This window comes from Natrix helvetica, assembly GCF_964273705.1.
Source record: "Natrix helvetica genome assembly, chromosome: 3".
Lineage (NCBI taxonomy): Eukaryota > Metazoa > Chordata > Lepidosauria > Squamata > Natricidae > Natrix > Natrix helvetica.
Window position 1 is genome coordinate 60,103,015 of NC_138549.1, and position 27,319 is coordinate 60,130,333.

A 27,319-nucleotide genomic window follows, 5' to 3' on the forward strand; every position below is an offset into this window, starting at 1 on the left:
GGTTGGAGACCGGACGATAGTTGGCTAAAGAAGCTGGGTCCAGGGAAGGCTTCTTAAGGAGGGGCCTCACCACCGCCTCCTTCAAGGCGGTGGGAAAGAACCCCTCTCTCAATGAAGCGTTGGTAATCGCTGGGAGCCAGCCTCGTGTCACCTCCCGGGAAGCCGAAACTAACCAAGAGGGACATGGGTCCAGCACACAAGTGGCAGCACTGAGTCTCCCCATAATCCTGTCCATGCCCTCGGGGGTCACAGGGTCAAACTCATCCCAGATTGTCCCCACAAGATTCATCCCCGTCGGCTCGCCCGAATCTACCCAGTCGGAGTCCAAGCCTGTCTGGATCTGAGCGATTTTATCCTGCAGATACTGAACAAATTCTTCAGCCCTACCCTGGAAGGGGTCTTCCCCAGTTCCTTGGTTAAGTAAGGAGCGGGTCACCCTAAATAGGGCGGCTGGGCAGTTATCTGCGGAAGCGATAAGAGCGGAAAACTGTTGCCGTTTTGCTGCTTTTATCGCCACTAAGTAGGATTTAATATGAATTCTTACTAGTGTTCTATCAGATTCGCACTGGCTGGCTGTCCAGCCACTCTCTAGGCGTCTTTTCCGGCGTTTCATCTCCCGGAGCTCCTCGGTAAGCCAGGGAGCCACCCGGGATCGACACCGGGTCAGCGGCCGCAAAGGCACAACACGATCCAAGGCCCCAGTGGCCGCCCTATCCCAGGCTTCCACTAGGGCTTCAGTTGAGTTATGAGCAAGGGATTCAGGAAAAGTCCCAAGCTCCATCAGGAACCTTTCGGGGTCCATCAGGCACCTGGGGCGGAACCATCTAGTCAGTTCCGCCTCCCTGCGGCGAGGGGTAGCAGTATGGAAGTCAAGCCTGATGAGGAAATGATCACACCAAGACAAGGGTTGAATAGAAATATCCCCTAAATCTCGATCATTCATCCACTGCCCAGAGACAAAAATCAGGTCGAGCGTGTCCCCCCCATTATGGGTGGGGTCTTGAATTAACTGAGTTAGGTCCATACCCATCATGGAAGCCATGAACTCCCGAGCTGACTCAGATGTCTCGCCAATGGATGGTAGATTGAAATCCTCCAGGACCATAAGCCTGGGGAAATCAACCGCCAATCCAGCTAATGCATCCGGTAGCTCCGGCAGGGCCGATGAAACGTAGCAGGGAGACAGGTACGTAACAAAAAGGCCCACCTGAGCTGCAAGGCCCCACTTCACAAAAAGGGACTCACACCCGCCTATCTGAGGCACAGTGACCTCCTGAGGTCTGAGACTTTCCCTAATAACCACCACCACCACCCCGCCCCTGCCCTGGGCTCTTGGCTGGTGAAACGCCCGGAAGCCTGGTGGGCATAGTTCGCTAAGGGGAACACCCCCCTCATGGCCCAACCAGGTCTCCGTAATGCACGCCAGGTCCACTCTACCCTCTTGTATGAGGTCGTAAATGAGGGGAGCCTTATGTACCACGGACCTGGCATTAAGCGACACCAGCCGGAGACCAGGGTCCTGGAATCCTGAGCACCCAGGGGTGCGAGAAGGGCAATGAGGGTTGGAACGCGTAATTGCTCTTAAACAGCAAACCCGCGTCCTCCGAACATAATTTGGCCCTCGGCCCCCACCATATCTGCCTCTCCCACAAACAGTAGAGATGGTGAACCCCCCAATGGAATGGCTTAATGTCTCCCCTGGAATCCCAACCCTTCCCAGCACTCCCAACCCGCGCCCATTAGTTAGATCTGGCTTGTGCCCTGGCAGACTCCCCCCCCCAAGCATGTCTGAGCCATCCGAATCAACCCACTCACCCACTTAACATTTGGTTTAAAAACCCCTAGGAAATCTCTTCTTCGCATGCCACCTCTCGGGATCCTAAGATCCGTCATTAAGGAAGTGTCTTGATAGGCCAGAAGGCCATCCCCGGGAAAGGGGGAGTTCCCGGAGGGAGTAAAGTTCTGTCGCAGTATAACAGTGGAGAGAGTGGCATCAACCAAACGGGATGACATCATGGGGAGATGGAACGAGGAGATGACATGTCCATGGGGGGGTGTCTGCCGGCAGTGTTCAAGGGGGTAGCGGGAAGCTTATGTCCATCATAAAAATAGTCGGTGTTGAGGACAATATGTAAGAGTAACAGCCAGCTGTCAAAATCGCAGCAGATGCTAACTTGCGAGGTGGTGAAGCGGCCAGTGATGGCGGCAATGAGGACAGCGGCGGCATCGGCAGCTGCTCGAACTCCGACTCCAACAGCTAAGCTCCGCCCACGCCAGCCGCATTCATATCCATCGCCAGGGCTGCACTCCGTTGACCCAGTCCATAATATCACAGGAGGAGGGGCCAAATTAGCAAATGACACAGTACGGTGGCCCAGGTAATGGTGGTGATACCGGGGGGGGGGCACAACGAAGGACCCCCCACTCCAACCGCGCCCGCACAAACTACCTAAGCCATTTTCCGTTGGCGTTACTATCCATGCCAGCTGCCTCAGCCACTCCCTGCTGATCAAATTTATCATGTCCATAAGCAAGGTGGTGGTGGGGGCGAGCAACCGGCATAACACCACGGCGTGGGGAGCGGCAGCTGCAGAGACCCCAGGCCGGGCGTCCCGCCGCCACCGCTGACCACACCCACGCTGGCTGCAGAGACCCCAGGCCGGGCGTCCCGCCGCTGCTGACTACACCCATGCCGGCAGCCGCCAACGCTCTCCATTCTCCTTTCACCGCCAACCGCCCCATTTCACTCACGATGTTCCGGCTACAAGGCAGGACATCGCAGCTCAAGGGTATCCCCGAGGTCCCAGGAAGTACTCATAGCTGGACCTGGAACCAACGATGGAATAGGGTACCTCTGCAAGCCCCAAGAAGGACAATCATCCCCCTAAAGCTCTCCTCAAACGCGACAGGACACCATCTTGGGCATACGTACTTAAGACTTAACTTTTTCTATGTTGATTTTCATTGAGGCAGAGACCAAAAAAAAAAAGAAACATAGATAAAGGGGAAAAACGGGGATATATGGTACTGTGGAAAAACTTTTAAAAACATTAAAATGAAGAGTAGAGCCACCAGAGGTACCAAAATGGGGACGACGACACACAACTGCGACAATAGTATCCCCATCAGGACCACAGTCAGTGGAAAGCATGCTAGGAGGTGAGAAGTCAGGCCCCACTATAAATTTATAGAGCATGCAATCAACCCTAACATTAATCCAGGAGAAAATGATGAAGATGCAGGAGGTAATGACAAAAGTCATGAAGAACTAGAGTGATATGGGGGCGGTGAAAGGAGAGATACGCAAACTAGATGATAAAATTGGTACAATGCAGGAAAAGATAACACAAAATGAACAAAAAATTAAAATAGTGGAAGCTAGAACGGAACAAATGGAAAAGAAATTAGTTAAAACAGAAAGTAAAATGATGGTGGGAAACAAAAATGGAAGAGGCCATTATAAATTTCGAGAAGGAGAGAAATGTTTTATCTTAGATTCTAAAATATAGTGGAAACTAAGGAGGAAGATCTTCCAAAGTTAATGGCCGAACTTCTGCAAAAAAGCAAGCAGGAAGCGGAAAACGACTGTATAGGGTCCACAAACTATGCACGCAGACAGAAACTTCCAAGAGAGATACATGTAAGATTTACAAGAAAAAAGACAAGAGACGCTACAGCAAAACAAGAGAAGAGTCTCTGGTCTATAAGGAAAAATAAATCATAACACTAAAGCAGATACCAAAATGGATAAGGGAACAGAGAAGAAACTACCATTTCCTATCAACCCAACTACTCAGAGTGATGTTTAGATGGCTTATCACTGAGGTGATGCTAATAACCTGGCAGGAAAAAAAAATTCTGTATTGACTTGCTGGAAAAGGCACAGGAGTTTTATGATCACTATATAATAGGAGAAGACGAACAAGATGGTGGAGAGGAAGCAGAAAATAAGAACCAGGAAGAACAGACATTAGAGGAAAAACTTCCGGAGCAGGATATAAGGGACCGAAGGGAAACAGAATGACAGGAGAGAAGGAGCCAGGACAGGAACACAAACCAAGACAAGAACAAGGAAAGGACCAACACCAACATACAAATAAAATGGAAGTTGAAATAAAGATGATATACTTGAACATCAATGGTATCAACTCACCGGCCAAATGAAAACAAACATTAACAAGATTCAAAAGACAGAATATAGATATTGTCTGCCTACAGGAGGTTCATATCAAAGAAAAATATGGTAATATTCTAGAATGCCCCAAATTAGGAAAGCTGCATCTGGTGTTAGCACAAAATAAGAAAAGAGGGATTGCGATATACATAAAAGATTGGTTAAATTCAAAGAAAATATTCAGTGATAGAGAAGGCAGATTTTTAATGACGGAAATAGCAACAAATAAAAAAAAAATTCTGCTGGTGACAATTTATGCTCCAAATATAAACCAAAAATAATTTTATAATAAATTACACAAGAAAATAATTGAATCAAATTGAGAAAATGTCTGTATAATAGGTGATTTCAATGCTGTGGCAGACAACAAATGGATGATAGGAATACAAAGAAGAATAAAAAGAAAAAACGACAACTACCAAGTACCTTCTTTGAAATGGTACAAGAATTAAATTTAAGGGATGCATGGAGACAGAGAAATCCAAAGAAAAGACTATCCTTTCCCATCCTCACAATTTGTGGTCGCAAATAGATATGGCATGGATGAACTCAGAATTGATCAATAACATAGAAGATAAGAAGATTTCACCAAGTACATGGGCAGACCACAATCCATTAATGGTAAAATGGAAAGGTCAGAGGAAAAAATTAAGATGGACACTAAATCAAAGAATTGTAAAAGAAAAATCATATATACAAAAAATGGATTAGGAATTAAATATTTTCTTCAAGGAAAACAAGAAAGATCAAACAACACTACAAAACCTATGGGATACCACAAAAGCCTATGTGCAGGGTATAACAATAGCATATACAGCAAGGAGAAATAAGGAAAAAAGGAAACAGCAAACACTATTACAGGATAAGCTTTAAAGAGTTGAAGACCATATTGCAGAAACAACCACAAAATATTAAAATCAAAGAAGAGAGAGATTTGGTGAAACATAAAATTAATCTAACACTTCAAGAAGAAATGATACATAATATAAAAATGGCGAAACAAAACTTTTTCGAAATAGCAAATCAACGAGGCAGCTGGCTGACCCACAAATTGAAGAAAGAAAAATCTTAAAAGCTAATACCGCAATTACAGGATGAACATGGGAATTTGTTCCATAAGACAGAAGAAGAAAAAAGTATAATCCAAAACTTTTTTCAAACTCTATACCGTCAGGAAAACATCTCAGAAAAAGAACTCCAAAATTAATTGCAAGAGAGAAACCTATCAAGTATTTGAGATGAAGCAGAAGAAATGCTAAATGAGAAAATAACTCTTAACCAAAAAACCCAATAAATCATCAAGATTAGATGGGATTCCCGCGGAGATATATTAAAAATTTCAAAAAACTTTTGAAGAAATCATGTTAGGATTGTACAATGAAGCATTAGAACAAGCAAAAATGCCAAGTTCAGGGACTGAGGCATTTATAACATTAATTGCAAAAGAAGAAACAATCAATTGATCCAAAACTATAGGCCAATCTCACTGCTAAATGTTGACTATAAAATATTTATGATGATTATTGCAGAAAGATTTTTTAAAAATTTAAAAAAATTATTCATTTGGATCAAAATAGATTCCTACCCAAAAGACAATTAAGAAATAATACAAAAATTATAATGAATGTATTAGAATACTATGAAGCACATCCAGAGAAACAATGAGCATTAGTATTGATAGACACGCAAAAAGCTTTTGATAATTTAAATTGGAAGTTTCTTATTACACAATTAGCTATTATGAAATTAGGAGAAAAATTTATTAGAATGATTAAGGCAATATATTCAAACCAGACAGCTAAAATAATGGTGAATGGAGATCTAACAGAGAAAGTCACTATAAATAAAGAGGTCAGACAAGGATGCCCACTATCTCCTCTGCTATTTACCCTCATTGGAGGTTTTACTAACACGGATTAGGGAAAAAGAGGAAATAAAAAGGTTAAAAATTAAAAAGGAAGAATACAAAACATAGGCATTCACGGATGATATGGTTTTATAATAGAACACCCCCTTGAAACAGGGAAAATATTAATTCAGGAAGTAGAGGAATTTGGTAAAGTTGCAGGCTTAAAAATAAATAAAAATAAAATGAAGATAATTACTAAAAATCTTACACAAAGGCAAAATGAGGAATTAGAGTATTGGAAATGCAAATAGTTAAAAAGGTAAAATATCTTGGAATCTGGCTAACGGCTAAATGCTCTATAAAAAAAGACAATTATTCAAAATTATTACAACAAATACGAAAGGACTTGGAAAATTGGGCTAAATTACAATTATCATTGATTGGAAGAATTACAACCATAAAAATAAATATCCTACTAAAAATTTTATTTCTATTCCAAATTGTACCAGTAAAATTAGAGAAAACTTTTTCATGGAACTAAATAAAATAATTTTAAATTTTATTTGGCTGGGGAAAAAAGCTAGGATAAAATTAAAATTACTACAGGACTCTAGAATCAAAGGAGGATTTGGCCTCCCAGATTGGGAGCTTTAGTACCAGGCAGCAGCGGTAACATGGCTCAAAGAATGGATAGTACTCCAAAATGAAAGAATATTGACGATAGAGGGCCATGATTTACAGCTGGGCTGCCATGCTTTTATCTGGGAGGGAAAGAGTAAAGTCCATAAATATTTCCAGAGACATCAGGTAAGAGGGGCCTTATTAGAAATATGGATAAAAAACAAAAGAAACTTTTACACAAAAATTCCTAGATGGATATCAACCATGGAAGTAATTATCAACCCCAATGTAATAAATTAGAACACGATATTGACATATAAGGAGTTATTGGATGGGAAGGAAAACTTAAAACAAATCAGGAGTTAAAATTACAGGGAATTGAATTAGGCTGGTGGCTGTATCTACAAATTCAAACAAGATACAAAAAGGATTTAGAACAGTACAGATCTCAAAACAAACAACAAGAATTGGACAAAATAGTAACAGGAACAGAAGAAAAAATGATTACAAAAACATACAATTGTCTCTTAAAATTCAAAATGGAGGAGGAAACCATGAAGGAAACAATGATAATTTGCGTTAAAAACTTCAGGTACAATATTGAATTGGAGCACTGGGAAAAATTATGGGGAAAAATTTTTAAATCGACAATGTCGGCATCCTATAGGGAAAACATCTACAAAATGTTTTATAGGTGGCATTTACCCCTGGCGAGATTAGCCAAAATGTTCCCAAATAGATCTCCAAACTGCTGGAAATGTAACCACCAAGAGGGGATCTTCTATCATATGTGGTGGACGTGTCCGAAAGCCAAAGAATTCTGGACCAAAATTCAAAAAATGGTTAGAAGAAATAATAGAACAAAAAATTGACATGAACCCTGAGCTGTTTCTTCTGGGAATAATTTAAAAAATGTAAGGATATCCAATATATAATGCTTCATATAATTACTGCTGCCAGAACTCATATGCCCAAAGTTGGAAACAACTATTCCCTCAAATGCAGAAATCATAAAAAGTGCTAGAATGCTCGGAAATGGACAAACTAACGATGGAACTAAGAGATAGAGAGGAAACAGAAAACTTTAAGACATGGAATAGGTGAAGAGACGTAAAATCAATGCATAAGGAACACATAGTAAACACAATGAAAAGAGATGGGATATACTTAGAAAGCAATAGAGACGGAAATATTGTACATAGATGTATATATTGTAAAAATGAGAAATTATGAAACAAAGAAGAATATGTATTAGATAATAGAACGGAAAACCCGAAATCAGAAAAAAGAAATACCGATAACAGAAAGCTGTAAAAGTGTAATTGTGATTTTAATCTTTGGAAAATGTCAAATAAAAATATATTTTAAAAAACCCATGTCTGCCAATATCTAGAAACAAGTAAAGAAATAACTAGCAGTCAGCAAGTTAAATACAGGTCATGCCAAACCAATCTTATTTCATTCTTCAACATAGTGACTAAATTAGTACACCAGTGAAATACTGTGGACATAATATACTTAGACTACAGCAAGGCATTCGACAAAGTGGAACACAACCTACTACTTTATAAGATAGAAAAAAGTGGGATAAATAACATCAGTATCAGACCAGTGGTGTGTTTTGAATTTTTTTTACTACCGGTTCGGTGGGCATGGCTAAGTGAGGGGGCATGTGACTGAGCGGGCGTGGCCAACTTGATGTCACTCATGCACACGCTCGCTAAGTCACATGCCCCATCACCTAGCCACACCCACCAAACTGGCAAATGTTTCTGTTTTGCCAGCTGGGAGGCTGGCAAAGAAGCCTCGCTTTCCATGCTGCTGCGGCTGCTTCTACCTCGGACTGACATCACAGGAGGGCGGGAAAGAAGTCGGTCTTGGGAGACACCTTCCCTCCTCCAGAGAGCCCATCTGGGGAGAGATGAGGCGGACTGGTTTGAACGCGGGTGGGCAGTTTGTGGCTGATGCCTCCTTCGCTCTTTGGGGCGGGCGCAGCACGACGCATGTCATAGCAGTGCTCGCACCACCTGCCTGGGTGAAGGCAGCATACAGGCTGCTACCGCCAGGGTGGCACCAGGGCAAGTGAGGGAAGGAGAGGGGCCGGAGAAAGAAAGGTGTGCGATAAAGCAGCCCCCGCCACCAAGGGCAAAGGGGAGTGCCCCTCTGGGCGTCCTCTTGTCTCTGCTTAACTCTCCGCCGTTATTTCTTTGGTCCTTGTGACCATGCAATGCAGGGGAGGAGTGGGAGGAAAAGCAGCATGAGGCGGGTGGGCGGAGAGAGAGAGAAAGAAAGAGAAGAAAAATTCACCCGCCTGCGTGTCTTCACCCAGGCAGGTAGCATGAGCGCTGCTACGACATGTGTCTTGCTGCGCCTGCCCCAATGAGTGAAGGAGACACTGGTCACAAACTGCCCGCCCGCATTCAAACCTCCTCTCTCCCTGCACGGGCTCTCTGAAGGGGGAAGGAAAGTCTCTCCCAAGACCAGCTTCTTTCCTGCCCTCCTGCGGTGTCTGTCTGTTGAGTCACGAGGAGCCCGCCAAGTGATGGAAGTTTCTCGGGTTGGGTGCTCCTGCAGGCTCCAGCTGGCACCGAAGGTTCCTGGGGGTGAGAAGGTGATGCGGTCAGTCGGTTGGTCCTGCACGCACCAGGCAGAGAATCCCCAGATGCTGATCCTTAGTGCCCCCCGCCAGCTGTAGTAGGACCCCTATTTCTACCTCAGTGCTAAATGGTCCCTGTCTCCCCCTATACGCACACACCCCACACTTGCCCTGGTGGCACCCCGGCGGTAGCCGCTGAGCGAGGGAAGGAAGGAGAGGGGCCGGAGAATGAAGCGGGCGTGGCACACCCAAAGCTTCGCAACAGTTGAGGACGGAAGAGGCACCTCTTCTTTCCTCGGCTGTTGTGAAGAAGTGGCAGCTCTGTGTGCACCACACCTGCTTCGTTCTCTCTGAGAGCCACTTTGCACCTTGTTTGCAAACCCACCGCTTGGAACTCACCACCACCTCTTGGAGCTCCAGATAGCTGACAAAAGGTGAGTAAGAATCCCTCTCAGAATTTTTTCCACCAGTGGAAAAAGTGCTGAGAGCTCACCCCTGCCACCCTGCTGCTGCTTGGAGCTCCAAGGGGGGAGGGGCGGCTGCAATGCCGGCAGCTTCAGGAGATGGGGAGGGGGGTTGGCTAACGTGAATGCTTATCTGTGTGTAGGCAGGATGAGGCAGTTTTGTGGATGCATGTGGCGAAGGCGAGGCAGGGTGAGCATCGGGGCAGGCCGGTTCATAGGCGTGGCCAGCCAGCCATCACTACCGGTTCGGCGACCCAGGCCCAATTACCGCTACCAGTTTGCCCAAACTGGTCCGAACCAGGAGCAGCCCATCTCTGCATCCGCTGGACTCTTAACTAGCTGACAAACCGTACTCAATGTGTAGTTCTTAATGGGTCTACATCTACATGGAGGGAAGTAAGCAGTTGAGTACCACAAAGTTCTGTCTTAGGTCCAGTGCTCTTCAATATCTTCATAAATGACTTAGATGAGGGAATAGAAGGGGAACTTACCAATTTGCAGATGATATTAAGCTGGCAGGAATAGGTAACACCCTAGAAGATAGGCGAGATAGATGGATCTTGACAGACTTGAACACTGGTTCCTATCTAACAAAATGAAATTCAACAGAGAAAAGTAAAGTCTTACACTTAGGCAAGAAAAACCAGAAGTAGAAATATAGCCTGGGTGAAACCAGGCTTAATAGCAGTAACTGTAAGGAGAATCTTGGAGTCTTAGTGGACAACCAGCTAAATATGAGTCAGCAGTGTGCGGCAGCCAAAAAAGCCAATGTAATCCTAAATTGCATTAACAGAAGGATTCAATCAAGATCAAGTGAGGTACTAATACTACTCTATAGAGCCTTAGTAAGACCACACCTAGAATACTTCATTCAGTTTTGGTCACTACACTATAAAAAAGATGTTGAGACTCTAGAAAAAATGCAGAGAAGAGCAACCAGAATGATTAGGGGACTGGAGACTAAAATATTTGAAAAACGGTTACCGGAACTTTGCATGGCTAGTTTAGTGAAGAGAAGGACCAGGGGAGACATGATAGCAGTGTTTCAATATTTGAAGGGCTTCCACAGAGAGAAAGGGTTAAATCTATTTTCCAAGATACCTGAAGGCCAGACAAGGAATAATGGATGGAAACTGAACAAGGAGAGATTCAACCTAGAAATGAGAGGTTTTCTGACAATGAGAACAATCAACCAATGGAACAGCTTGCCTTCGGATATTATGGGAGCTTCATCACTGGAGGCTTTCAAGAAGACATTGGACTGCCATTTGTCAGAATTGGTGTAGAGTCTCCTGCTTGGGCGGGGGTTGGACTAGATGACCTACAAAGTCCCTTCCAACTTCGTTAATTTGTATAAAATCTAAGACTGGTATCATTATGTTCTATTGCTTGTGTTTGTGTTATGTTGAATTCTAGTATGACATGATCACTGTCACCCAAGGTTCCTGCAGTTTCAACTCCCTCTATCACTTTTTCTCTGTAAGAATTAAGTCCAGTATGGCTGTCCCTCTAGTTCCTCCTCTACCTTTTGGACAACAAAGTTGTCAACTAGATTGGTTAGGAACCTATTTGTTTTCTCACTTGGTGCAGAATCAGTCTTCCAATTGGGGGCATCTATTTTTTCTGCTTGATTGGGTGGCCTCTAGTATACATCTATGGCCATGTCATTCTTTTTTTCTTTTATATTGACCTATATGCATTGTAGGAGGTTTTCGTGTTCGGTTTCATGCATTTCTGTAGCAATATAGTGGTCCTTTACAGACAATGCAAGTCCACCTCCACTTTTATGGGGTCTGGGGTTTTTTTTTTTTTTGAACAGTTTGTATCCTTCTATCAGTATGTTCCAGTCATGGGTTTCGTCCCACTAAATTTATGTTATTCCAACTATATCATATCTATCTTCATGTATTAATAGTTCAAGTTCACCGTTTTAGTTACCCAGACTTTGTGCATGTATATATAGCACTTAAGATCTTTATGTCTGACTCTCCCCTCAATTTTCCTTTAAAGCTCTCCTGATAAGTTGAGCCAGTCATTTTCTGAAAATATTCTTTCCAGTTTTTGAGAGGTATAGCCCATCCCTTGCCAGAAGTCAATCATGGACATAGTACAAACCACGGTCCAGTACATACATCACTTAAGGATGCGTGTGTGTGTATGTGTATGTGTATGTGTAGATCTCGTGTCTCTTATAAAAAATAATGTCTGCTGATCTTCTATCTCTTTAAGGAGATCTACCTCAGCTTGAGGATTGGCTTGGAGAAATATCATGAAAATCTGGCCAAGACAGCGAACAGCTACATATCATCCAGAGAAGACAAAATTGCTCAGTTAACTGGACTTTTTTGATATTGTAATTTTAATTATTTTACATCATTTTCTTGAGCTAAAAATATGGAGTAGCCTTTTAAGTGCAAGAACTGTAGAGCTTACAAATTGTCAAATGACTATTTTCTGTTTTCCATTATGTTAATATTTTCTTAAATTAATAGAATTAAGAGATGCGAACTTGAATTTGCTTTCATTGGATGATAATAGTACCTTACAAATGGTCATATATTTATAAATTTTCTTTAGTCATTTAATAAAGATTTGTGAATCTAAAAGTTTATAAACCCTAACCCAACATTTTCTCTATTAGAATGATTCTATTTAATTACATTGTAAAAAAAATCACTTGAATTTTCAGCAGCAAATATTGGCCATTGAATTTTTTAAATTTCGAGATCTTATGCATACTGTTATAGACAATTCCCGTAGCACCAATTATTTTAACAGCCCAAATCTCAAGACATTACTAAGTTCCACAAGATTTTTGCAGAAAATCTTGTAAACATTTCAGTGAGCAACCATCATGCTCTGCTAGGAATTTTTAATCTTGAAATGTAGGGTCCTATGAACATCCTCTGAATGACTTGTATGAGTCAAAGTGCCCACTGGCATCATGTTTCTGATTGAGGGTTTACATATGATGATTTAGAAACCTGCTAAAAAATAAAAGTTAAGACTCACTAACCTACATGTTTCATTTTTCTACATAATAAAAACCAAATTTGATAATCTCTTTCTGATGCATTAATGGTGATGTGTTTATAAAGAATATAACATGGGTCATTTTTAAAATAAAACGTGTTAATTGTATCTAAAGAAATCTTTAGCTCTATATTAATTAGCAACCCCATATTCAGCATTTTAATAAGGATTATATTTATATTCAATAAAAGTCCATAAAATGGAATTGTTTTACTCATTCTAATGTTTTTGTGATTGCGTACATAGACAATTGCCTTTATTCAAGTAAGAAATATCAGTAAAACCCTGCTTGACGTGGGGAATCCTGCTTTGTGATTTTTAGGTTAAATAGTTTACACAAACAATCATACTAACTACATCAGTAGTTCTCCAGAGATCCATGCTTTTACTCTTTCCTGGAAGGATAGGGTGCTTCAGTAGGAAGGGAACTTCTGTAGGACACATATCTGCTGTCTAGCCACCTTTCTCATAGCACTTTCTGAGTTGGGCAAGTAGAAAGAATTTGAAACCCTGGGATTGTAAAGCTAGTCTTATATCACTTTCAAAACAGTTCCAGATTTAAATTTAAAGACTAATTTCAAATGCATTAAGTTTTAAATGAGAATCTCCATTGTACTGTATGTCCAAAAAACATGATTATGTTATTAGCTGTTTATGTGTTAGTTTTATATTCTATCTTGCAGTAAAGAACTCAAGGCAAGGTACATAGTGCTTTTCTATTTATCGTCATAGCAGCCCTGTGATATGTTTCCAGTTAAATCCAGATCTGAATGATAACCTTATAAAAAATTGGATTTAATCTGACTATTTTGTAATAATTATGTAATTGTATTCAGAAGTGATCAGATTGGCCTAATGATATGAAAAATGAGAAATGCTTCACTTATTTTAATTATTTCTAATACATTATCACATTTTTGCAGTGTCAACCAGCTATTGTAGATATTTTCCACTCCTCTTTTCAGTCATAGATGTACCAGTATATTTGCTAAAAAAAGAATCCTATGTTTGCCCACTAAGTGACACTGTTGCACTATCAAATATTTACTTTTAATGCTGAATGTATAATTAATTTTGGCCAGTCAGGACAAAGATAAATCTGCCCTGTGACAACTCAATCAACTTTGAACAGAGACCTGAAAGACATAAGAATTGCTATAAAAACAACATTAAGTTGTCCATAGATTCCTAAGTGAAAGTTTGTGGCCAATTTCTCCCTAGGATCTCAGTAAGTTCTGATAGAACTGAATGATGTGCTTGCTCCAATGGATTTGTGTGGGATAGGGCTTCTGAATTTGCAGATTCATCAGGAATCTTTGTTACATAAGAATGTTTGGGTTGCGAAGTTATGTCCGACCCATCGCAACCCCATGGACAACGTTCCTCCAGGTCTTCCTGTCCTCTACTATCCTCTGGAGTTTATTTAAGCTCACGCCTACTGCTTTGGTGACTCCATCCAGCGACCTCATTCTCTGTCCTCCCCTTCGTCTGCCTTCAATCTTTCTCAGCATTAGGCTGTTCTCCAGTGAGCCTTTCCTTCCCATTAGGTGGCCAAAGTATTTGAGTTTCAGTTTCAGGATCTGGTCTTCTAAAGAGCAGTCAGGGTTGATTTCCTCTAGGACTGACTGGTTTGATCGTCTTGCAGTCCACGGGACTCGCAGGAGTCTTCAGCACCATAGTTCAAAGGCCTCAATTCTTTGGTGCTCAGCTTTTCTTATGGTCCAACTTTCACAGCCATATATTGCAACTGGGAAAACTATAGCCTTGACTATATGCACTTTTGTTGGTAGGGTGATGTTTCTGCTTTTTAGTATGCCATCTAGATTTGCCATAGCTTTCCTCCCCAGGAGCAAGCATCTTTTAATTTCTTGGCTGCAGTCCCCATCTGCGGAGATTTTGGAGTCCAGGAAAATAAAATCTTGTCTCTACCTCCATTTCTTTCCCACCTTTTTGCCAGGAATTGAGCAGGCCAGATGTAATGATCTCAGTTTTCTTAATGTTAAATTTCAAGCCAACTTTTGCATTCTCCTTCACCTGCATCAAGAGGCTTTAGTTCCTCTTCACTTTCTGCCATTAGAGTGGTATCGTCTGCATATCTGAGGTTGTTGATATTTCTCTGGCAATCTTAATTCCAATTTTTGATTCATCTAGCCCCTCCTTTCTCATGATGTGCTCTGCATATGTTAAATAGGTAGGGCGACAGTATTCAGCCGTGATGGGACATATGCCACAGGCGGCACGCAGAGCCCTTTTTGCTGGCACGCAAGCAGTTGCCCAGCTCAGACCCACTATGCATGCCCACGCCCCCCGCCAGCCAGATGGTTTTTGGGTGTCTGGTGTCGGCAGGAAACACGTGTGAATGTGGTGAGTAGAGGGAGGTTGCAGGTACGTGCGTAGGGGAAGGGGGGAGAGCGTACATTCAGGGGGGGTAGGGGGGTGGCATGGCTCTCCCATTCCCCATTTTTGGTGCTTCCCCACCACACCCCCTGGCATGCGCAGGCGACTCTTGTTTTGGTTCTAGCAGACCTCCCTGTGAAGCCTCCTGACACCAAAGACGGGAATGGCTTTGGCTCTCTCCTAACGGGAGAAGTTCAGCACTCAACCTTGTCTTGAAGTGGGGAGCCGCTCCAGATTTTCATTCCCCAAACGAGTTTGCCCCACTCAAAGGGATGGGGGGAGGCCAAAAAGAGCGCCAAAGCCATCCCCAAGCTGAAATATTCCAAGCGCTATGAATCACATGTTCCCGTTGAAAGAGATTGGGAGTTCTCTCTCCCATTCCATTGCAGGAGAAGTGGCCAGATGGGCGGGCTCTCTCAGCCGCTGCTGGGTGAGCATAACTCTAAAAATCCGGCTTCCCTCTTCTTCCCATCCCTGAGGAGGAATTGCCAAGAAAGGGGCCAGGAAGGTGGCGGTGCTTGGCTGTAGGCACGTTTTCAAGCTGCCTGAAGTTGAGCCGGCTGTTTTCTGGAAAGAATAGAGGGGGGACAACAGCCATACTCCTTCACGCCTTTTTCCATCCAAACCTTTTCTCACCAGATGACCGGCTCAACTTCAGGCAGCTTGCAAACATGCCTGCAGCCAAGCGCCGACACTTTCCTGGCCCCTTTCTCGGCGATTCCCACTCGGGGGGTGGGAAGAAGAGGCAAGCCAACTTTTTAGAGAGTTATCGTGACCCGGCAGCAGTTGAGAGAGCCCGCCCATCAGGCTACACCTCTGCAATGGAATGGGAAGCTGCCTGAAGTTGAGCTGGCCATCTGGCGATGCAGGTCCAGGGAAGAGGAAGGAGGGGGGTGTTTTCTGGAAAGGGGAGGGGGGACAACAACAATCGCTCCTTCAGTGCTTCCATCCCGCTGCTCCTTCCCCTAGCCATGTTGGACTTGCTTGCCCCCAACCACACTTCGTTATGCTGTTTGTTTTCATTTAGCTACCACTCGAACTCTTCAAAGTCCAACATGGCTAGGGGAAGGAGCAGCGGGAGGGGCAGCTGGCCACCCAGCAGCAAATGCTGCCTTGCTCCCTTGAGTGCCCGGGATGATGATAGTGGAGCATTTGAAGCAAGAAGGAACATGGAGGCTGATTGGAAAGTGAGGTTTATTTATGAAACAGAACCACCAACCACATGTGTTTCTGGGCAGCTGACAAAATGAAGTTGAGAGTGGCTGGGTTTTTATACTTTCTTTGGGCTTTGTATTTGAGCTTCCTGTTCCTGTGCAAGAACATGCCCTTTAATATTCTATTGGCTGTTGTCAGATTCCTATGAGGTCATGTTGAGGTTATGTAGGGGTCACGACTCATTCTATAGGTGTCATGCCCCAGCATATAACTTTTATATAATCTAGCCCCATCTAGTGGCCAGAGGGACAAATATACTCTAACATATGATCTGTCAGCTTTGGAAGCCACATTAACACCAGAAGTTTTCATGCTGCTGCATTCTTGTGTTTGGGAAATTAGAAGGGGGAGATTTAGTAGAGGGAATGTAGTTAGACATAATAGCATTCTTCTTTTCAGTCAAGGTCATGATATTCCTGCACCTGGAAGAGGCGTGGTTGAAGTGATGTCTCGAGTTGGGATGGATTGGGATTGGAACATGTAATGGACTGATGGGTGCTGGGTTTGGGTTTGGACTTTTGACTTACTGAGGGAAAACCCGGAACTCTCCGTTTTCCCAGATGTGCCTGTATACCTACTCTAATAAATGGGAACTTTGAGAAAATGCCTGTCTTGGAGTTTTAATTGGAGTTGGGTCCTTCTGGAATGCTGACACAATCTTTATATACTGTTACTGCGCTCTAGCCCTATCTAGTGGCCGGAGAGACAAAATGCCAAGCATATTGTTTGAAGCTGACCCAACCCATTTTACCCATCAGCCCGCACTCAAACCAAGTGCATGCTGGAAAGCCAGACTCCATTTCCTTTAGAGAAGGCAGAAGCACAAAGAAGAATCCATCTTAATCTGTGGCACATGGTCATCCAATTTATTAATTGTTATGTTCAGCAGTAACTTAATACTGTGCATCTTCTTTTTGGTTCTCATTGTATGTATTCCTATTTTCCCAGTTTCGCCATATCCTGTTCTTTCAAGAAAGCATTCAGATCTACACACATGGTCTGTTTTATTGGAGGATAGGTAGGTTTAGTTGCATGTGGAGCTGCACACAGACTAATGTGTAGTGGAGACAGAACAATAGGCAAAAGAGGAAATGCAAATCCTATGTGTTTGTCTAAGCTAATCTGGTCAACCTCTGGCTTTTTGTTTACTTGAGCTCCCAGGTTGTTGTGACTTTGAAGTTTGGACTGCTCTGGAGGTGTGCAATGAAGGGGTTTGTGTCCTGAAAGGGTGTTGTGCAATTCCTATTGTGGCTAATGGCTTCGTACTATGTTGAATCTTGGATGAGTGGCTGCTTTTTACTCCTACCACTCTGCCAAGATGTTTTGAAATATCCTATCTTGAATGGATTACCAAATCTTCATTTCTAAAAGCTGGCCTCCTTAGTTTCCTCAGGGAGACTGGGGCTGGTTTCTGTCTCCCTTAGGAGCATGTTTCTCTATTTGTCCCTATTTTATATTTCCCAAAGTATTTCATTCTTCTGAGGGGGGGAGGGGGGGCTTCCCACAGTACCTTTCTTAATTGGTGCTTTTCCTGAACTTCTTTGGGTTTGAATAACTTCCATATGTTCCATAGATATTTGATTCTTTTTTTCACTTTCCGTGTTTCTTAATTTTTTCCATTTCAATTGATGAATAATTTGTAAGAAAAAATATCCATCTGGTTCAGTTTCAAACCGGGAGAAAGGCACTGGAAATAAAATAGAGGCTGATTGGAAAGAAAGATTCCGTTTATTGATGAGCAGAACCACAGCGTGCAATTCTGGCATAGCTGACAAATTAACTTGAGGAGTGCAAGGATTTTTATACAGTTTACAGTATTTTGTAATTTTGAAGTTTGCTTTGTGTACTTTTATTATTTGATTGGTTTTACTTGTTTCGCAAAGGCTCATGATGGATCTTAATTATAAGCTTCCTTGTTCCTAATCCTGTCAGGCATGTGTAATTGATTTTATCCTGTTATCTATTACCTTTAGCCTGCCTTTCTTAATGGACCAGTATTGTTTCCACTTTTCTCAATGAATGGTGTTAGATGTCAACTTCTAAAGCGTTGCCATGACTATTATCAGGCTGGCATGAAGGGGGGAAATTCCATGCATGCCTTCGGCCAGGAGTCAGATCTTATGTCTACAGCCTAGTTGGAGAATATGAGTTATGACGCAGGACAGAAGGGAGGGAATACAGGGGTAAAGTTCAAATGCAAGTAAGCGAAAGCAGTTTTGGCTCCAAAGGAGTTCACACCAGAATGTCGATCCTAATAAATGATTGGATTTCTTTTGAACTTTGTCTCGAGGCTCGTAAATTAATTAGGTTGTCTTCTGGGAACTTCACATTAAGATCATGACCTGTCCTTAATCCCATCACTTGGAAGTAAAGATGTTTTGTTTGTGAATAGGCTGGCCCAGTCTATCTTAAAGGCCATAAAATCACAATCTCTAAAGATTTTGCTGGAGGCTGTTTTACTATGCAGGAATTTGGGACTGCTTTCTGCCTCTAAGATCATGTTTCTCGATTTCCCCTTTGGGGAAATATAATATTCTGTCTCTTTTAATACTCCCCAAAATATTTCATTCTTCCAGGAGAGGGGGTTTCCAAACACACACACCCAAATTTGGGTTATATATATTTACATATATTGCCCAACCTACACATTATCAGAATGGCCTCTGTACTTCCTGTATACCTGGCACATCATGAGGGATATTTGGCTGGCATCCTTACTTGGGTGTCTGTTGAGATGGGACATGATTTTGTAGGCTACTGGGGCAAGGGAAAGTACACCAGTGGAGGTAACAGAGAGGAATTCCTATGATGATTATAGCAGTGGCCCCCAAAAGGAGATCTTTCAACCAATGAAGGTCTAGCAGCTAGGGCAAAAGTTCTGCTAAATAGAAAAGAAATTTACATTACCCAATTTTCTGTACCAATTCTTTTTAGATGTTTGATGTCACTTTCTGTGAGCTTTCAGTCAGGTTGAAGCAAGTACATGTCCCAAAATTCTTTGCAGCCATGATTGTGCCTTAGTAGATAATCAAATACTGCCCATTTCCAAAGGTTGCTTCCTGAACCAGCCTTAGCTCTTAGTTTAGTGCATCCAAGGGTTATGAGGTCAAACTGAAGTTAGTCAGTGTGCAAGGCAGGCTATTAATATTTTTGAAATTGCGCACAATGAGCCCTGGGACTCCTACAATGAGACCACCAGTGCAACATATTCTGCTTTATTGGGTAACTTTGCAGCTTCATAATTCATAAGAGTCATAATCAGAGCTTGGGGAGGTAGGGATAGCCTCAGTGTGGTTCTGAATGTTGTGGGTGTGCAACTACTCCAGTGGTGGGTTTCAAAAATTTTTAGAACCTCTTCTATAGGTGTGGCCTGCTTTGTGGGAGTGGCTTACCAGCCATGTGACTGGGTGGGAGTAGCTTGCCGGCCATGTGACTGAGCAGGAGTGGCTTGGCAGTCTGTGACTGGGTGGGAGTGTCCAAGACGATGTCACTGAATTCTTTGCCCCAATGGATGATCTACAAAAATATATAAAAAAGGAAAATTATTATTTTGTGTACTTACTACTTAAATAAGATTAAAATAAGTACACAAAACAATAAAAGAGCTACTTACAGAAGGAAAATGACTTTCCTTGCCAGTCTTCAATATCATTGACTCCGATGAATGGCCTGCATAAAGAAGAGACACAGAAATGAACTCTTCAATTGCATGCACTGCATTAGGATGAAACAAGCACACAAAACAATAATGACAGCTACTTACAGAAGAAGGTGCCAGTCTTCTACATCACTGATCACACTTGCTCCAATGAATGGCCTGCACAAAGAGACACAGAAAGGAAGACTTTAATTGCATGCACTGCATTAGGATGCAACAAACACACAAAATAATAGAAAAGGAAGATGACTGTCCTTTTGTGTGTTGAAGTCACCCACTGACCACCTTGTTCCAATGAATGGCCTGCACAAAGAGACACAGAAAGGAAGCCTTTAATTGCATGCACTATCACATTAAGGATGAAATCAGCACACAAAGCAATAAAATAGCTACTTACATAGGAAAGCTGACTGTCCTAGCGGTCATACTCTGTTGCGTCTTCATCCTGTTAAATAATACTAACTGCAGAAGAAATAAAACAATATTGGACTTGATTGTGGTTGTAAGCTGAGACTACACTACAGGTAACAGAAGGGACCTCTGTTTTCACCCAACAATGTACAGTCTTTTCAGGAAGGATGTCCCCCAACAAACAGGAAAGATATAGTTTTTCATCTAAGAAGTTAGATCAAGAATGAATGTCATAGATAGATTCACAGAGCAATACAGATTTCTTTTTCTGAAATTTATTCCTCAGTTCAAAAAACAGGAATATATGAATTAGGTTCAGTACTTAGGACAGACCAAGTAGCTATTCAAGAGTTAGTGGTGACATGGTTAGAAGCAATGGTAAAGTAAAATATGGATTTAAAACCAGTAATATTTTGTTGTGTATTTCAAAGGGAATACAATACATATTTAATTTTACACATGTTAACAGCTGCTGGAATTGTGTTTGCACAACAGTGGAAAAACAAAAATATGAAAATGAATAAATATTAGAATGTGCAGGAATGAATAAATTGACAATTAAAATCAAGAAGGCTTTGAATACTTTTTCACGTGGGATTTGTTTTAGCAATTGCTAACTAATAAACAGAAATTAGAAATCTAAAATTATGAAAGTAAACACCAATTATGTAAGGAAATGTATAAGGAAATATTATTAGTACTTGATCGTTATTAATGTGTAGATAACTGCGGGACATTACACACACACACACACACACACACACACACAAACTATGACAGTGCCAGGAAAACACCAAAAAATAACAATTTCCCCTCAAAAGACTGCAGATGAAACCAGTTTTTTCCCTAACCCTAAGGACAGGAAAGACAAAGCCACTGGAATAAAAACATTAAGGCTTTGTGGGAAATTATAAAGGACAGTGCCAGGAAGCTCACAAAACCAGCAACCACCTCACAATTACCTAAACAACCAGGTATCACACAGAAACACATAAAATCTGGCAAAGCTGCCTTGCACCAACCTGCCCTGCCCATAGAAAAGCAGCCACTTTGAGACACATAAACCATGCACCAACCTGCACACTTAAAACAACATATTGCATCACAAATAAAACATTTGCAAAAAGGAATAACATTTCTTGTAATAAACATTCTATAAACAATAAATAAAGAAAAAGTTCCTAAAAATAATTTTTAAAAAAGAAATTCTATAAATAATTTTAAAAATCCTTAAAAACCATTTAAAAATATTCTACACACAATAAATTAAAATGAAACCATTAAAAATATTCTATACACAATAAATTAAAATAAAACCAGTTAAAAGTATTCTACACACAATAAATTAAATAAAACGATTTAAAAAATTCTATACACAATACATTTAAAAGTATTGAGTATAGATTTTTTTTTAATGATTTATTTTAATTTATTGTTGATAGAATAATTTTTAAAATAGCCTAAGAGAAGCGAAGCGAAGGGAGGACCCGATCAGCAAGCGCGATATGACAGCTGCTCGGGAACGAGAAAGACTCTTTTCAAAAGAGGAATGTTGGCCGTTGGCGCTGCGCTTTTAAATGGGTGTTAGAGGCGAGCGGGTCGACTCCAGGCCGCTCAATGATTGGCTGGACTCCGGGTCCACCGGTGGAACTTCTTCTAACCAGTACGGTAGATTTGACGAACTTCTTCTACCGAACTGGTTAGAACCGGCAGGAACTCACCTCTGAACTATTCCTACATGACGAGTACCATATTTTTCAGAGTATAAGATGCACCGGAGTATAAGACACACCAAGATTTTGAAGAGACAAATTTTTTAAAAAAGTTTTTGCACTCTGCAGACCTCCCAAAAGTGGCCCGTTTTCCGTGAAAATGGGTTCATCTTTTGTCAAAAAAAGGGCATGCATAGCCTTTAGGAGGCTTGTAGAGTGCTCCTGGGGGCTGGGACCCCCCAAAAAGGAGCAAAAAATTGCCCCATTTTTCATGAAAATGGACCTGTTTTTTATAGAAAAAAAGGGGGGGCATGCATAGCCTTTAGGAGGCTTGTAGAGTGCTGCTGGGGGCTGGGGGCCCCCAAAACGATCAAAAAGTGGGCCATTTTTCATGCAAATGGGCCCATTTTTTCAAAAAATGGCATGCATAGCCTTTAGGAGGCTTATAGAGTTCTCCTGGGGGCTGGGGGAGGGAGCAAAAACGAGCAAAGAATGGACCGTTTTTCACTCATTTGTGCCTTCCCTCAGCCCCCAGCAGCACTCTGGAAGCCTCCTAAAGGCTATGCATGGTCATTTTTGCAAAGGGGGTAGGGTTTCGGGAGGCTAAAGATGCTGTAATCAGTGTATAAGACACACCCGGATTTTCACCCTCTTTTTTTGGTGGAAAAGGTACGTCTTATATTCCAAAAAATACGGTAGTAGAAATATTCTTGGTAATTCTCCCTCCCTCCCTCCCTCCAGACATCCGAGGACTTGCTGGGCTAACCACTCCCAAATGCCATCCTTCCATGAATCCATTTAACTGATTACAATGTAAATGAGACAAGAAAGAAAACCTTACAATGAGTTTCCACCCTTCCACCCCATAGTCTTTCCAGCTGTCTTCTGAGGCACTGAAGAGAGTCTTTAGTCTCCACTGGTTCATCTCAAGGTCTTCTTTTTTAAATCAGATGGATGGTGTTGGACTTGGCTTGGTGCTAAGGCTGGTTTCCCCACTTTTAGCAAAAAGTCCATTGTACATTTCCAGTCTTTTATGAAAATACTTATTATTTTATCAAACAGTTTTGCTGTTTTATTGCTTTTGCTATTTCTGCAAATTCTGCCATCTTTACAATCCACTGTTGGTATCATTCCACTCCATTATTGGTATCTCAATCTTTTCCCACCTTTGGGTCTATAGTAGCTTTGTTGCAGTTACCCTACAGAAAACTAGAAAACCAAGATTTTTCTAATTTACTGTCCATACGTATTAAAGCAGCGTTCCCCAACCTTTTTGGCTAGACAGCCTGGCTGGGGGTGAGTGAGAGTAGGAATGGTTCCATGTGAGCAGCGGGAACATGTACAAATACATGCAGCTCTATTTGCACAAGAAGTGGGGTGTGCGTACCCATAGCTTATGCAAATGGAGCTTCATGCACAAGCACAAGCACCCACTGCTTGTGCAAACAATGCTTCACATGCGAGCATGAGTATATGCCACTTGCTCAAGTGGAGCTGTGCATGCATGTTTGCCCACTGCTTGCCCAGCCTAGTTCTGAAGCGGCTGTGGCCCAGGGGTTGGAGACTCCTACTCTAGACTACATTTCTGTAACCATTATGTGTATCTTATATTTCTTATGACACCTACCAATGAAACTTTCTGACTTGCTCTTTAAAATCACAGCATTGCCTGTCCAAAGGATATATAGGCCTATTTGCAAGCTTTGTATTAATGGACATTTAATAAATTATTTGTTTAAGATCATATGGAAGATCTACAATTAATTACAGTTCTCTGTAACATAAACACAAAATAAAGTAACCATTCTAAAAAAAAGTATATATAGTTTTGCAGAGTGATATCTAGGAATGTGTGCCCCAAGATCAATTTCTTTAGTTTCCAGAGAATAGGAAAGAGAAGTAATCTCATTTTAATTATATCTCTTTATTGCTAACAAAGGAATGATTTATGCAATTAAATTAACTGGGTAGAAAATTATTCTCTGCTGAGCTGTCCTAATTCTTCGCTTTCTGAATTACAGGCTCTCACATTTTTCTATAGAGATTAATTTTTCTGATATGCAAACAGTATTCCTTGTATTCCTTGGAACATGTTTTAAAATCCATCTCCCCTTTTCTTTATGTGAATGACAGGAGTAATGTTTGTGAATTGTTAGATTATGAATTTCTATTTTAATGTAAAAAAGGGAAGAGCTCTAAGAAACTTTAAAAAAAACCACATTCTCTAGCAGAGAGGTGAGCTTTTTAGGTTTTTAAAAAACTCTATTATTGAGGAATATGAACAAATTGTGATGATAATTATAAAAGATGCAAAGTTTTAAGCATGTCTCTTTAATCACTGGGTGAAAATGACATATTTCATCAGATTCACACATCCCGGAAACACATTACCAACTTTTCTCAGTTAAAGTTTTAGCACTTTTTCTCAGAAATCATGCCATTATTGTTTAAGGTTTCAAGAAATTCTATTCAAGCAAAACCCTCTAAATTAATCTCAAAATGTTGCTTTAGTTGAAAATTACTTAAGAAAGTAATGCCTTTCATCGAATTACTTTCTTCCTGCTTTTTATCTTTGCCTAATGCAAACAATAGACGGTACACATAAACTATACTTACATTGTTGGTTCCAAAGCAGTCAATTCTGTTATGAAAGTGTGACATTTATGTTGAGAATACCAATGTTTAGAAGGACTTAAAAACATTAATCAACCTCCATCCAAATGTTAAAATAACAAAATCAAAGCATTTGGATTTCATGAGTTTATTATTTCCCCTGTCAGAAGAAATATCCATCTGGTTCAGTTCCAAGCTGGGATAAAGACACAGGAAACATGGAGGCTGATTGGAAAGAAGGTTTAATGATGAACAGAACCTTATGGGTTCTGGCCAGCTGCCACATGGAGTTGAGAGTGGGTATTTTTTTATACCTTACCTTGGGCTTTGCACTTGAGCTTCCTGTTCCTATGCAGGAATGTGCATTGTGTTGGCTGTTGTCAAACTCCCATGGGTCCATGTAGGGGTTATGTAGGGGTCATAGCTGACTATAGGCAAAGTACAAATCCTAGGTGTTTGTCTGAGTTAAGTTTGGTTGAAGTTTCTGAAGGAGATGCAATGAAGGGCTTGTGTTCTCAAAGGGTGCTGGGCAATTCCTATTGTGGCTTAATGGCTTTGTCCTGAAGGGTAATCCCATCTTCCTGGAGCTGAAGGTCTTTTGTTTTGTAGATAAACTGGCCCTGTCTTTCTTAATGGGCACAAAATATCAGCTGTGTGGGAGGGAAGCTATTAAGAGTGAGTCTGCTCCCTGCCTCTAAAAAACATGTTTCTCCATTTCTAATTAGGGAAATGATAATAGTTTGCCTTTTTAATATTTCTCAAAATATTTCATTCTTTGGGGAGGGGGGGGCTTCCCACAGCTCATTTGCAGAGCAAATTCCATTGGCTCATCAAAACATGTTATAATACTTTTCAGACCCCTGGAAAGGTATTTGTATGCATGGAGGCTTCTTCTGACTACTGGAACTGCCAGAAGATAAACCAAGCAAGTGAAGTGAAATAAATTGGCTGTTAAGTTTCACTCTTAGATGTGCAAGCCCTGGAATTGCAAAACCATGGGTTTTGCATGGTGCAGCCGTTGTAACTTGGAGGATAGATCATAGGTCAGCGATGGCGAACCTTTTTTGCTTCGCGTGCCATAAGTGGGGGCAGTGCGGGGGGGGTCATGTGCGGGCGTGCCGCACCCATAATGCAATGCGCCCCCCATTGCGCATGCGCGCACAACGCGCCCATTTTTGCATGCTTTTTTCGCCCTCCCCAGGCTCCAGAGGTTTTATAGGAGTCTGGGGAGGGCGAAAAGAGCCTCCCCCGGCCCCCGGAGGCCCTCCGGAGGCTTCAGGGAACGTCCGGAGGCTTCCCTGAAGCCTTCGGAACACTTAAAACCACCCTCCGAGCAACCTGGAAGTGACTTCCGGGTTGCTCGGATGGTCGTTTTAAGAGCTCTGAAGGCTTCAGGGAAGCCTCAGGACGGTCCCTGAACAGGCACGAGACATGCGTCTCCATTGCCCGGGCCCAGATAGCCTCCGCCACGCGGCGCCTCGGGCCCGGCATCCTTGCGCCGCTCCACCCAGCCTCTGCGCGCTCGCCAGGGCCTGGCCTTCACATCGCTGCCGCCGCCGCTGCCAGGGCAGGAGCGGCCGAGGCCTGACGGACTTCCCTTTGGCCGAGCCCATCCTGGTGGTGGTGGCGGCGGCAGCGATGTGAAGGCCGGGCCCTGGCGAGCGCGCAGAGGCTGGGCGGAGCGGCGCAAGGGATCAAGGCGGCTGCGCGGCTGTCAGGCCTCGGCCGTGCCGCCCTCGCCTCCTCCTCCTCATCTAGCCACGCCACGCCAGGCAGGCCGCGCAGCCGGCTCGATCCTGGCCTCAGGCGCCGCCGCACCGCGCTCAATAGTCGCAACTCAGCTGCCTGCCGCCTTTCCCCTCCTTTGTCTCCCAGGCGGGGCGGCCCGCCGCCGAGTTGCGACTATTGCTGCCGCTGCTGCCGCCATTCACAGGACCCGCCTCTCACCCTCTTCCTCCAGTCGGCAGGCTCCGATTCATTCGCTGCCTGCCGGGCACCGGCGCCGCATTCGAGCTGGAGGGGGAAAGAAGGAGAAGGAGGACAACAAAGCCCCCTTCGCTTTCCCCGCCCCCCCCCCTTTCGGCTTAATCCTTGCGATGCCTGCGCAAAGCCCCGAGGGGACGGATTCCTGTGCGGGACGCATGGCAGGAAGGCTATAGAATCCCCCCTCCCTCCGCTGTCCAGACGGTCCCTGAAGCCTTCGGAACGCTTAAAATGACGCTCCGAGCAACCCGGAAGTCACTTCCGGTTTGCTCAGAGGGTGGTTTTAACCGTTCCGAAGGCTTCAGGGACGGTCCCTGAAGCCTCCGGGGGGGCGGGGGAGGCTCTTTTCACCCTCCCCAGGCTCCTATAAAGCCTCTGAAGCCTGGGGAAGGCAAAAAATAGCTTTTAAAAAGGTGAACTCAGCTGGCCAGCGCACGCATGCGCACTGGCCAGCTGACAGGGCAGCGCCTCGCGTGCCCTGACAAATGGCTCCACGTGCCACTTGTGGCACGCGTGCCATAGGTTCGCCATCACGGTCATAGGTCATTTTTGCTGAGTCCTTCATAACTTTGAACCATCTTTAAACAAATAGG

General features: G+C 42.8%; 1 protein-coding gene across 2 annotated transcripts in view; it reads left to right on the top strand.

Moving 5' to 3' along the window:
- NUF2 (NUF2 component of NDC80 kinetochore complex) overlaps positions 1-12,768 on the top strand; it is a 54,006-nt gene extending 41,238 nt beyond the window's left edge. For both annotated transcript variants that reach the window (XM_081948779.1, XM_081948778.1), the window contains one exon: positions 11,934-12,768. In XM_081948779.1, coding sequence (XP_081804905.1) covers positions 11,934-12,053 — 120 coding nt within the window. In that variant the 3' untranslated portion in view covers positions 12,054-12,768. The remainder of the gene's footprint in view (positions 1-11,933) is intronic.
- Positions 12,769-27,319: the final 14,551 nt, after the last annotated feature.